Genomic DNA, 12,471 nt, shown 5'->3' on the forward strand with positions numbered 1-12,471 from the left:
AATATATAAAAACAAAAGTGCTGTTATTACTGGTGGCTAAACCATCTGCCTTCCTTATTCTTTATGCTCTTTGACCTTCTAGGATTGGCAGCAGTAGCCAAAATTAATTCAGCAATTCGAATGGGTGATGCTGAGAAAACCGTGGCAGAAATGATGAATCCAGCGGCCCAGTTACCAGAGGTTTATGCATTTGCTGCAGATCTTTACCAAAGGGAACTGTCTATCTTACAGGAACAGAGTCCTGAAGTAAGTGTTGAGTTCTCTGTTATTTCTGGAAGTTTGTATGGGTCATCATGTCTACCTTGTCTGTTTTGTTGATTACATTCTCTGGAACAAATCTGTCTCGAGTCTTCACAGAACTGCTCTGGTGTTCAGTCTGTTCTGAATCAATTTAATCCCTAAATCTTGATCTACTTGGCCCTGTAGGATTCTACTTGGTGTTCTAACTTTTTGATACTCATCTTTCTCCTCATTGTCATAAAGTTTGGGATTTTTTGCATTGTTACATGTCTATTCTGACAACTACTCTGTTGTGTTCTCTGTGCAGCAATAGTTTGTAAAGAGTGAAGAGAATGAATTTGCTGTCCTCTTTGTGTGCAGGGTAACCTCACCCATGCAGAACTAGCTGTTGGTGTAGAGATGCTGTCTTCTGTGGCCGTGATTAATAGGGCTTTGGATTCAGGGGATGTGAATACAGTGTGGAAACAGCTGAGCAGTCCTGTCATGGGGCTTACAAACGTTGAGGATGAGAACTCTCAGAGGTAGATACTTCAAGGAATCATGTCTATCCTTGACGTTGCTTATGTTCTGTGACTTTCTGAATTTTTTTCCTTCTCTGACGTTTTACATTATTTCTACGTTTTTTTATTGCATTATCAATTTAATCTGTGTTGTCTCTTGCATCTTGTTCTTGCGATTGCTGTTTCTTACTGCTCTGATTTCTGTGCTCTCTCAATGCTTTCTCATGGATTTCAGATTAAAGCTGCATTGTGATGCCGTTAGGCCGTCGCTAATCCTGCGCCGGCTCACCCACCATGTTCCTTGCCGTGGACCCTCATTCAGTGTTTTTGTGCTTTTCTCTGTTTGATGATTTTGTCTATTTGAACCTACTTCTCATTTGGGCTGACCATTCTGCACACGAGCTTTCCTCTTTCTCCTCCTTTCATATTCTAGTTTCAATCTTGGTGTTACCTCTCCCACTTTGTGTCCAATCCTCATGCTGTGTTGTGTGTTCTCTGGCCAGCTTGTTGTGATGTGATGTTTATTTGGTTTGGACTTTGGTTTTTGACAGATATATTGATGATTTGATGAAACTTAAAGCTCAAACAAGTGCAGAGGGAAATGACTTTATCACATGGAATGATATCCAGTCATGTGTTGATCATGTGAACAAAGTTGTGCAAGAAGAACATGAAAGTAAGTATTTCTGCTCAATTCATGCTAGATTGATCCTAGCTCGTAAAGAGTGCTAAAATGAGGTGTGCATCAATATGAGAAGTTAATGACTTGCAGTTGTGTCATATGTGAGATATCTAGGAAGATCTTAATTGTGAACAAGACTTGGTGGTTTGTAATACAAAAGTCTCAGTTGCAGGACCGTTGATGCAGAGATCAGGCAATCAGGAGCGTTTGTATTGAAATCAGTATCTCAAAACTGTTTATTGAATTGTAAATTTCAATCCTTTTTGGGTAAGAAAATGCATTGTCTATGTCAGTGTCTAGGATTAGTCTAGAATCTTCTAATTTTGCTTCAATCCCCCAGATTTAACGGAAGCTAGTGTTTCCAGAATCTCTTCAGACAGTTGTAGCCCAAGGAGTGCTCAATCTTCCTTCCTAATTTGCTGCATTCCATAGAATATACTTTTGTGAAGTCTTGTTCTGTCTTTGCAGCTCTGTGGTGTTCAGGTGTTCCTTTTATTCCTTCTTTTGAATGTGCATTGGCCTTTTTACGTTCCCAGTATTTAGTGGAAGTTCCACAGCCTCAGGTCCAAAATCCTCTACTTTTTATCTGTGGGTAATTTAACCCACAAATGGAAGATGGCCTACCCACCTTTTGTTGATGACTCTTCGATTTGTAATGATCTGTTAGATGCATTTCTGCAGTGGATGAACAGCTTGAATGACCAACAGAAAGATGGGTTTACTTCCAGGTCTTACTCTCAGTCCTTTAAATCTTGGCTGTATTAACACTAATTCCAAATTACAGGTTCTTTGAAGATCAGTATTGCAAATACTCCATCAAAAAATGAGCTTTTTTAGTTACTTACATTGTGATAAATCAACAGATGCACGGAAAAGTTTATTATGAAATGCTGTCTGTTCAACAGCTATGTTTTTGCTTAAAACATTTGATACAGCTTTTTCAAAGAACATAATTATCTCATCAGTTTGATGCCTTTCAGGTTCTAAGTTCCAGATATTGGGACTCAAATATCAAATTACTTGAAGTTGAAAGTGCTGATCTTTTTAGAGGTTAGTTACTTTTTTGAGATAAAGAAGTCCTTGGAAATAACACAGCTAAATACACTTTATTCTTAGGTAGATCCTTGTGAGGTTCTGTTTCAGATTTAATTTTCTGTTCTTTTTTATTTTGTTTCATTAACTAGTTTTTGTTTATGACCAGTACTGAAAACCTCCTGGGTGACACTTAATTTCAAGCCATCTTTGTAATATTTAGCTCAAAACTTTTGCATTGGAAGGCAGGAGCGATTTGGCAGAAATGTGGAGGTGATGCTAAAGTTTGCATTGTGCATTGAGACAAACAGCTGTCTTCTGCCACTCACTGTGTAGCTGGTGAGCTATGTTGCACCTTGAAAGGTCTTGTGCTCTAGAGAGGGTTCAATGTTAAATGAAAAGCCTGCTGTTACGGTTGTTTTCCTGCATCTCCAAATAGACACTGGATTTCCTTTGGGGTCACATGAGCAGATTTGTTGGAAACACATAAGCATGGACCCACACCAGTGGGTGCACACACCGAGGTGCTAGTTTCATAGTATCTTTTCTGTGTAAGCTGAAGTTTGTGTACAGGCTGAACACCCTGTTTCTTTTAACACTCCTTATCCTGTAAAAAATGGTGCAGAAAATCCTGTAATGAGATCAGTTGTTCTGGGGAGTTTCTTGATTCTTTGGTCTCCAAAGATACTTTTAATCTCCTTCCTGTGAACAAGTGGCATTAGTCTGGGAAGGTCCTGAAGACATACTAGCATATATATATTTCTTTTCCGCTATGGTTGTAAATAGCTTCAAATTAACAAATGCTTCCTAGGGAGAAGCTGTAACGTATTGCTGTTCCATGGAATAGCTTTTCATGCCTATATTTGCAGACTAATCAGAATTTCAGCAGCAGTTCTGTGTCCTTTTCTAAGTTATCCTTTGATAGAAACCATGCCATCATTTCAGTGATACAGTTCTTGCAGTGTTCCAAGCATACGCTTTAACCTTTCCGCTACTCCATCCAAATATGATCTAGACTCTGCAGTAACTAACTGTAAGGTTTTTATTTAGCTTAATGGTAAATTTTACTGTACTTGAATAGCATCCACATGTCTGCTAATACAGCTAATGCTATGTGCATCTTTAATCAAAGAGTTTTCTGAAATACGAAGTTACTGTATTTTTAGATGGTATTCCATGGGAATCTTTAGCTTCATGTGGAGATTTCTTTCCGGAGAAGCCAGAACCTTGGAATCCTCTGCACTCTGACCATTTGGGCTTTGATAATTCTCTTCTGCTGGCTCTGAGCTGGATGTCTGAGGACTCTATTTTGTCCCTGCATGCAGTATTCCTGAGTTATTTCCTTCTTAAACTTTAGTTTTTAATTGCAGTGCTCAGGCTTTATGACTGCGTTAAGGTGGAGAAATAATCTTGCTTTCTTTACTAGTAAACGATGTTTTCTGTTAAAAATACCGCGGTTCTCAGCCAATACTTGGTTTGGGAAGGACCAACTGCACTTTTCTTCTGAAGCAATGCTTGTGATTATTGTTGACCACAAATGGAACTTTGTATTTCCTCCCCTGCGCCTTTCTGCCTAGGGATTTTGGCAATTGGTCTTATCAATGAAGCTCTGGATGAAGGGGACTCCAAGAAGACCATTCAAGCTTTACAGATTCCTGCAGCGAAATTGGAGGGTGTAGCCCCAAAGGTAGCACAGCATTACCAGGATACACTCCTTCGAGCCAAGCGAGAGAAAGCACAGGTGAGTGAGTGCAATTAAATGCACCTCTTGAAAGACCTTTCTGTCTGTGTGATAGGCTTCTTACTGGTCTTTAAAGTCAGGAGTTGAGACTGGCAGTGGAGAGGTGCCCATTCTGCATACTGTCCACTGGTTTTGACCAGTCAGCTTGGATCTTTCTGTATGAGAGAAGGAGACTTGCAGCTAACAGTATCAATTTTTGTAAACTTTGGAGATGGGTATAAGGATATTAAATGCACTTGGTGGCTCATTACAGCTAATCCTGAGGCATGAATGAGATATGTATCTTGTTTGTGGGGAAATACTACGCATCACCTGTTTTTACAAGACCGTGGTTGTTCCAGGAGTTCTGAACTTAGAAATGCGAGTTTCCTGCAAGCTTAAGTATTTTTTTCTAATATTATTTGTTAAATGTAGTCATAGGCATAGTTACATGTGTCAAAAAGAAAGTTTCTGAAAGTGGAAAAATCTATTAAGTGAAAAAAGATGTGAAGCAACATACATGTTACTGGCAAAATGTATTCCAATGCCTGTTGTTCACCTGGTGACGCTTTCATAGCTTACAATTGTTTTAGCAAAGGGCTTCTCCCTGCTTGTGCATAGTTTCAGCTTTCACTAACTGAATGGTGAAGATGGAGACAGGAACAGCAAGTTTCATTTTACAGGTTTAAGAAGGAGGATGGCAAGGGCACATGTGCATACACAACTGATTTTTGAGTAGTGTGGATATGACAATTTTTTTTTCCCCATCTGTTTACAAAGAAGTAGCAACTGTCTCTGCTTTCAGTGGCTTGAGAGTGTTTTATTTTCTTTTTTTATGCTGTGGAGCTCATTGCTCTAATAGCAATGTGCAGTTTTTGCATAGACAGATCTGGATTGTGTTGAACATTGTTTGATTTTGACTAAAGGTAAATCTGTATCATGGCAATAGCTGAAAACTGTATGCATTTCTGATGAAAGTCCTTAAGCAGCTTTTCCAAGGGCCCTGACAGGGTTAAAGTTCCTCAGGAACTCATTTTGTTGTTGAAGCATTTCCTCCTGTGAGTCAGAATGAAATAATGAATTCTTTTTAGTGTGTGTTTAAACTTGTGCCAGGCTGTACTGGTAACTTCTCATATGGTGTGAGATTACCTTATTTAGGCATATGCTCAGTAAAGGGCTTCTCCCAGCAGCATGGCAGTAATTTTAGAGATTAGAAAGATCATATTTTAAAGTAATGTTGTGGGGGAAGTGATCACAGTCTGAAGTCAACTGTTACAAACTCGTGATTTCTGTACCTTGGGGCCAAGAGGGATTGTAGTTCACCTCAAGACATTGTTCAGTTGCTTATGTGAATGGGGAGTGCTGTATGACACGTGTTGCTCATGTTGTGAGGAGAGAGAGAAAAAAGCCCAGTAGACCCTGGAGTATGTTAGACTTGCAACAGTGAAACTGTAGAAAAGCATGAGATGGTTTTGGTAGTCTTTGGGTTGACTTCTGCTGATAGACAGTACAGTATAGTTAGAGTGATTATTCTCCCCCACTCCCTGGACAGGAGTTTTGGTGTTGCTGGTACTCTTGTGGGACTGTCTGGCTTTCAGATGAAATCTGCCTCTGAAACACATTAGGCTCTTGGATGAAGTATCATTTAAGCAAGTTAGTAATGCATGTAAGGAAATGTTTGTTTTCAGTCTGGCCTTAACACTAGCTCTTGAAGGCTGTAAACAGTGGGTCTTTTGAGCAGTGCGATTATTATTCCATACCAGAAGTAAATGTTTCCTGTGCCTTGTTTGTAGGAGGAGAGTTGTCAGAGGGGTAACAGTTGCATCCTAGCATTTCTTTCAGCTGTTACTTACAGGAAGCACCAGTGGGTGGGGAGAAGCTATGCTTGGCAACTGCTGGATCCTTGTTCTTTTATGTATATTTTGGGACTTGCTAAACACTTGTCTCTTTCCTCTTCCCAGATTTCTACATGGAACATTAGCTCATTGGATTTCCCAGCCAAAATACGGGATACTGTGTGGTCACTGCTCCTTGACAAGCAATCTGTTAAAATACTTAAAATGTGGCTTTGACTGCTGTATGTGTACACCCAGCCACAATGCATATGATGCCTTTTGCTTTGCTAGCTTGGACAGGCCTGTGAACTTTTGTGGTCAGGGACAAGAGCAGCCTTATGTGACATTAATTATGCAAAGGTTTTTTAGTTTCTGCACAAAAATGTGGATTGGCAGCTTTGTGTAGTAATATTCTGTTGAACTCCCTGAGAAGTCATGTCCTCCTAGCTAGTACAGCTTTAGGACTAACCAGTACCAAGTCCCTGGCCTTGTGCTCTCTTTGCTTATCAGAGTGGTTCCCGTTGATAGAATTTTGTCTTTGTTCTGTTTCCTGAAGAGTTTATGACTGGGAGAAGGTACTGAATTTGGTAATGCCATAGTAGTCTCTGCTAGTCACAAGTGCACATGATGTTCTTGTGTTGAAGTCAGTTAGGAGACAAATACTTCTTTTTCCTTCCGAAATGAAAAATTACTATATTAGCTATTGCCGAGTATGGGTTATTTTACTTTGCAAAAACAGCGATGCTTTTCTCCTCACACTGTGGTGGGTTTTTTTTTTTTTTTTTGTGTTATATTCTCTTCAGGACACACGGGATGAAACAGCTGTACTTTGGCTAGATGAAATTCAGGGTGGGATTCATAGGGCTAACAAGGACACAGAGGAGTCTGAGAGATGTAAGTATTGTCGCTCAATCTTGCAGTTAATCCCCATTAACAACCAAATATCAGTTACTTAAGGAAATGTTGGGAGCTAGAAATGGCACGTAAATGTGGCAAAGGAAACCATGTGCACTTACAGGCTTCTGGTGAAGTAATTCTTGATTTGAAGTGACTGTCAGATTCTTCAAATATTAAATTTCTTCTTTTGTAGAGGGGAATGTGCCTCTTTTTTTTCCTAGTTTTGCATGTGACCGTTAGACCATGTTATCTGATTGGACAAATCTCTATCAAATTGTTTGTCATTTGCAACTAATTGTGTATGTCTGTGGGTGGTTGGTTAGACATCAGAATGTTCACATGCACAATTGAAATGGGGTTTTCTTTGGAGCATTGCCATCTGTTCTTTCTCGGTTCTCTCAAGCATCACTAGACCAGCTCGCGTGTTTCTCAGATCCAGCCAGTATGACACAGCAGTGGTACCTCCCTTTGCTCCTCGGCACGGTTTGCAGGTGGACTGGCCTACCCAGCGTTGCATCCCAGTCTTTATAATGATGTAGTTTCTGTCTATGGCAACAATTAAGTAATTACTGCTATTGAACTTGTTGGGTTTTTTGGCTGTGTGTTTTATTTTGTTCCTGACAAAACCTTTTCCTTTAACAAAACATGAGGTTTTCAAAGTCTTCTGATATGTTCTAATGATCTGTTCTCTATGTGTGCTGTTTGTTTGCTGGATAACACATGCTTCAGAGAGCTCATTTTTATACATTTGCAAATTATGATATTGTTCTATTTGCATTTACTCTAGAATTCTAATTTTCCCATTACATTCAGCATTTACCTGTCTTCTTGTTTTGCTTGATTCGTACAGTATTAGTCAACTAATTGACTTTGCCCTTTATAGTCACCTTACATTTTTGTTTGGTTCTATTTCTTCCTCCCTGGTGTGCTGATAAAACGTTCTACTTCCTAAACTTCTAGTTTGATGTTAGGCTGATGCTTAAAGTGATCCAAACATGCACAGTCAGTCTCTTCTGATTTGGCTTTGAACAGGCAACCGTATTGGAAATGGAAAAGTTTAATTTGTGTGTGGAATCTCTCTGGTGCATTCTGAAACAGGTTGTCCAGAGACACTGTGGAACCTCTGTCTTTCAGGGTTTTCCAAATGTGGATGGACGAGGCCCTGAAGGTAGCCTAGCTTTGAGGAAGGAATTGAACTAGATTGACCTCCAACATGAGTTCTTATTGAATTTGTCTATCGTATATGTAGAGTTTCTGGCACAATTGATTCCTCTTGTCCTCTCTCTGCAGAAATGAGCTTGGTTTTTTTCAATTTGTGCCTTGTCCATTTGTATTCCTCACTTGTAGATGTTTTAAAAGAGAGCAAAATCAACATGTTCGAAAAACTCTTTGGCCAATGACACAATGAGTTTGTCTAACTCCATGGTCTAGTTTAGTTGTTTTAAATGACATGTAGTCAGTGAATTCCCTTGTCAACTGCCAAAATAAAAAAGAGCTGGGGGAATTAGGGCAGAACTTTTACCTATTCATCTTACTCTTCGTTCCCAGCAGCAATTCCAGTGCAATTCATTCACCCTTTTTCCCACCCATCAAGCACTTCAGCAAGGCAGCGGCTTGAATGAATAAAAATTTGGTCAAAAGCAGGATGTGCCATTAAGCTTGAAAAGATCTTCAGAAACCCATATCTGTCCATGTAGGAAAAGACATATTTGCAGTGTGCCTAGTGCTAAAAATTACTGTAATTCATGTTGGCTATGTTGTGCTCTTGTGATTATGTTTGTATTTGAGTTGCAGTTCTGGAGTAGCTCTGGAATAACATATTGTTATTTTTCTCTTCCTCTGCTCCTTTTTTTTCCTGGTGAGGTTTTTGACTTACTGGCAAACTACTCCATGCTTTTTTTCACTAGGGGTAGTGGTCCTAGTTGTTGAAATAGCCCCTTTTGACTTGTGACTGGCTCTGCCAGAAGATGCATGAACTAAAACAGATGCCAGAGGAGAGCTGTAACTTTGTGTGTTGTTGACAAATGCTGGTGCTAAATCAGCACCATACTGGGACTTGGGGCACACAAGTCATGCATTGTCAGGTGCAGTACTACATATTGTTGGACACTCTGTGCTGAAGAGGCCTCTATACTGCAAGTTGTCTGATTGATTTTTATTTATATTTTATGTTTATATGCACTTAAATATTTGTGTCTCACACATACACCCCAGCTATAAGGGTGTGTTCATGTTGCCTTGCTCTGTTGTGTCATTCTGTGGGTGCAGTGAGTCACTGAGCCCCAGAATGCCAAGCTAACCTGCTTCCTGGTGTTATTCAAGTCTCCTTAGGAATTCTGGCTGTTAATGAAGCAGTAGATCATGGTGATGTTAGCCAGACCCTGAGTGCCTTGCGTTCACCTGATGTTGGGCTATATGGAGTCACTCCTGAATGTGCTGAGACATACCAGCAAGAGCTCTCCGAAGTCAAGAAAAGAAAACTGGCAGCAGGTACACTGCTTAGTGAAATAAATGGAAGATTATTGTATGTGGAATCGAAACCAGAGGTAAAAAAGCCCCTGAGAAGTCGTGTTAGAGGTGGCCATTGCGGTTGCTTTGTGAACTGTGGGTGTGGGTTTTAAAAGAATGTGTAAACAGTATAATGTTCTCCACTTGGAGAATGTGTTGTGTTTAGGTAGGTCTCATATGAGTTCCTTAAGGACTTGGAAACATTCTTTCTCTTGCTTGGAGGAAGAAGCATCTGTAATGTAGATTTTCTAGTTGTAACATTTATCTGCACGAAAGATAAATAATTTGTCTGTTGTTGAGAATTACACTGCATTTTCTGCTCTTAGGGAGCAATGGCAGTGAATGGGTGAAACACTGGGTGAGAGGAGGCTATCATTATTATCATAACCTGCGGACCAAAGAGGGAGGATGGGACGAACCAGTGGAATTTGTGCAAAATGACACACAGCTGTCACGGGAGGAGATACAGGTAGGGTAGATAACACATGCTCTTCCTATGAAAAGTGGACGTTCCCACCATTCCCATCCTTAATGCAGCTCTAAGATAGAATGCTTCAGTGCCATAGTCATGTTAACAACCTTAGTAACTCATTGTTTCACTGGGCAGCATCAGATGATGTGTGTCAAGACTCCTTGTCCCATTTCAGAAGGATTTGTCGTGTCACTAAAAGAGTACAGGTCCATGGTGTTGCTGTTTATTGGAAGGCAGCTTGAAAGTTTCTCTTAAACACAATATGGAAAGCTGATGTAACATCGTTTTTCTTGTATCACTGTTTCCTTTTTCTGGCGCTTCTTCCTGTTATACCGTTACTGCAGAGCACCATATCTGGAGTCACTGCGGCATACAACCGAGAGCAGTTGTGGCTGGCCAATGAGACCCTGATTATGAAACTTCAGGCTTGTTGTCGAGGGTATCTTGTTCGCCAGGAATTCAACTCAAGAATGAATTTTTTGAAGAAGCAAGTCCCAGCAATCACTTGCATTCAGGTAATGATATCCTTTAGTTATGTTTTAAACTTGTACTCCGCAATTGTTTTCTGTACACAGGCAGTGTGAGAGTTTTTGTTCAGTTGAAGCAGTTCCAGCACACAATTGTCTTTGACTTGTTTTTTAAATTATCTAAAAGCCTTTCCTTCTCCCAAAGACTTTTGGTGTATTATTTGCTTTTATGTGTCGTATTTAATCAATAGTTCTCACGTAGAATTGGAGAGAGAAAAACTTACTTTAGGAAGCTTTACCTATAATTTTGTTACCGGTTTCAGTGTTTTGGGAATAGGGCAATATGAAGTGTGTTGTATGTCTTGCTAGTGATGATACCATGAGATGGATTGCTGCTTTGATTCCTCATGAGTTCAAGAGAAACAACATGGTTTTCAGTATTCCTGAGTAAGATTTGTGTACTCTTCAAATTTGTCCAGGGATTTGGAGGATTGCAGGATTGAAGACCTGAAAGAGATGATGGGATAATTCAGCATTACAGGACATTTACAGGACAGCAAAAAAAAATAAAAATCTTTCAGTGGTCTTTTAGCTGAAATGCATGTACATGAAATAGGTATTTTGCAGCCTGTTAACATTGTTATTTGTTTCTGCCTCAGTAGCACGTGATCTCCTGTATGTTTAAAAAAAGCCAACATAAAACCCCCCAAACCACACCCAGCTCAGCCCTTGCCTAACATCTTTTCCAAGTGTTGATAGCAGCAAGTCTTCTCTGAAGGCTTAAAATGTTCACAGGATCACAGACTATTCAAGAGTTGGAACAGACCCACAAGAATCCTTCAGTCCAACTCTCAGGTCTGCACAGGACATCCCCATGAGCCACACCGTGTGTCACATCACTGTTCTCACCAGCAGCAGCATTTAGCACATGATCCTCACGTACAACAGTTTCTGTCAACTTGACTGTTTTTGTGTCCTTGATCCCTAGCTGTACTTCAGACGGCCCTGGCTCTTCATGGGATAATTTCAAGTCTCTCATGATTACAGTAGGGAAATAGTTAATGCTTCACAAACTATATCTCTTGATAAGATAAGCATGTCTCCATGTTTTATTTAGCCAAAAGGGAAATTAGAAGCTGAAGAACAGAAAGAAGCTCAGATTTGTAATTATTTCTCTTTAATTAGAAAACTAAAGTGAGCATGCCTGTTTTGTTTTCAGTCTCAGTGGCGTGGCTACAAGCAAAGAAAGGCATACCAAATCCGTTTGGATTACCTGCGAGCACAAAAGGACCAAGTAGTAAAGGTAGTGCAGGCTCCTGCAGACTTTCTTGGTAAACCTTTTGGGTAGTGAACTTTGTGGGAAAGGTTTTTATCTGAGTGTTTTGGTTACTCTTCAATAGATTCAGTCAATGACCAGGATGTATCAAGCCAGAAGACGTTACAGAGATCGTCTGCAGTATTTCAGAAACCATGTAAGAGGCCATCTTGTTAAATATATTTTGTACCTAACTTTTGTACTCTTTCCGGAGTGATGTCAAGTGCCTTTTTGTTTTTTAAATCCTAGATAAATGACGTTGTAAAAATTCAAGCCTTTATCCGAGCAAACAAAGCACGTGAAGACTACAAAACACTCAGTAAGTATTGCCAAGAGGACAAAACTGATTTGGCTCGAATCTCTGTTTGCAAGAGGTCATGGAATCATAGAAGAGATTCCCCAATTCTCTCAGCCTTTCTCCATAGGAGAGATACTCCAGCCCTCTGATCATCTTTGTAGCCCTTCCTCTGGACTCACTCCAGCAGCTCCACGTTCTTCTTACGATGGGGGCCCCAGGCTGGATGCAGTACGCCAGGTCAGGTCTCATGAGAGTGGAGTGAAGGGGGAGAATTACCTCCCTTGACCTGCTGGCCACACTGCTTTCCATGCAGCTCAGTTGGCTTTCTGGGCTGCAGGTCATGTCGAGCTTCTCATCAACCAGCATGATGATGTTGGTTGTGTGATCTATAACATCAAGACAGTTTTGAGGAGTGATCAGGATGAAGTTGGTAGGACAGTGTGTAGAGTAGGTAGTTCTTGAGGCGGCTGAAGAAAAACTTGATTCTAGCTGTTGCTTTTCCTGC

General features: G+C 40.2%; 1 protein-coding gene across 1 annotated transcript in view; it reads left to right on the forward strand.

Annotated features, from left to right (window-relative positions):
- Positions 1-82: 82 nt before the first annotated feature.
- The window catches only part of IQGAP1 (IQ motif containing GTPase activating protein 1), a gene marked incomplete at its 5' end in the record, with an annotated part of 29,663 nt that continues 17,274 nt past the window's right edge, over positions 83-12,471 (forward strand). Inside the window, 11 exons of the mRNA XM_009083027.1 lie at positions 83-246; positions 601-761; positions 1,292-1,416; positions 4,032-4,195; positions 6,813-6,903; positions 9,229-9,396; positions 9,741-9,883; positions 10,231-10,401; positions 11,573-11,656; positions 11,754-11,825; positions 11,918-11,987. Coding sequence (XP_009081275.1) covers positions 83-246; positions 601-761; positions 1,292-1,416; positions 4,032-4,195; positions 6,813-6,903; positions 9,229-9,396; positions 9,741-9,883; positions 10,231-10,401; positions 11,573-11,656; positions 11,754-11,825; positions 11,918-11,987 — 1,413 coding nt within the window. The remainder of the gene's footprint in view (positions 247-600; positions 762-1,291; positions 1,417-4,031; positions 4,196-6,812; positions 6,904-9,228; positions 9,397-9,740; positions 9,884-10,230; positions 10,402-11,572; positions 11,657-11,753; positions 11,826-11,917; positions 11,988-12,471) is intronic.

This window comes from Acanthisitta chloris, unplaced genomic scaffold (genome assembly GCF_000695815.1).
Source record: "Acanthisitta chloris isolate BGI_N310 unplaced genomic scaffold, ASM69581v1 scaffold18669, whole genome shotgun sequence".
NCBI lineage: Eukaryota > Metazoa > Chordata > Aves > Passeriformes > Acanthisittidae > Acanthisitta > Acanthisitta chloris.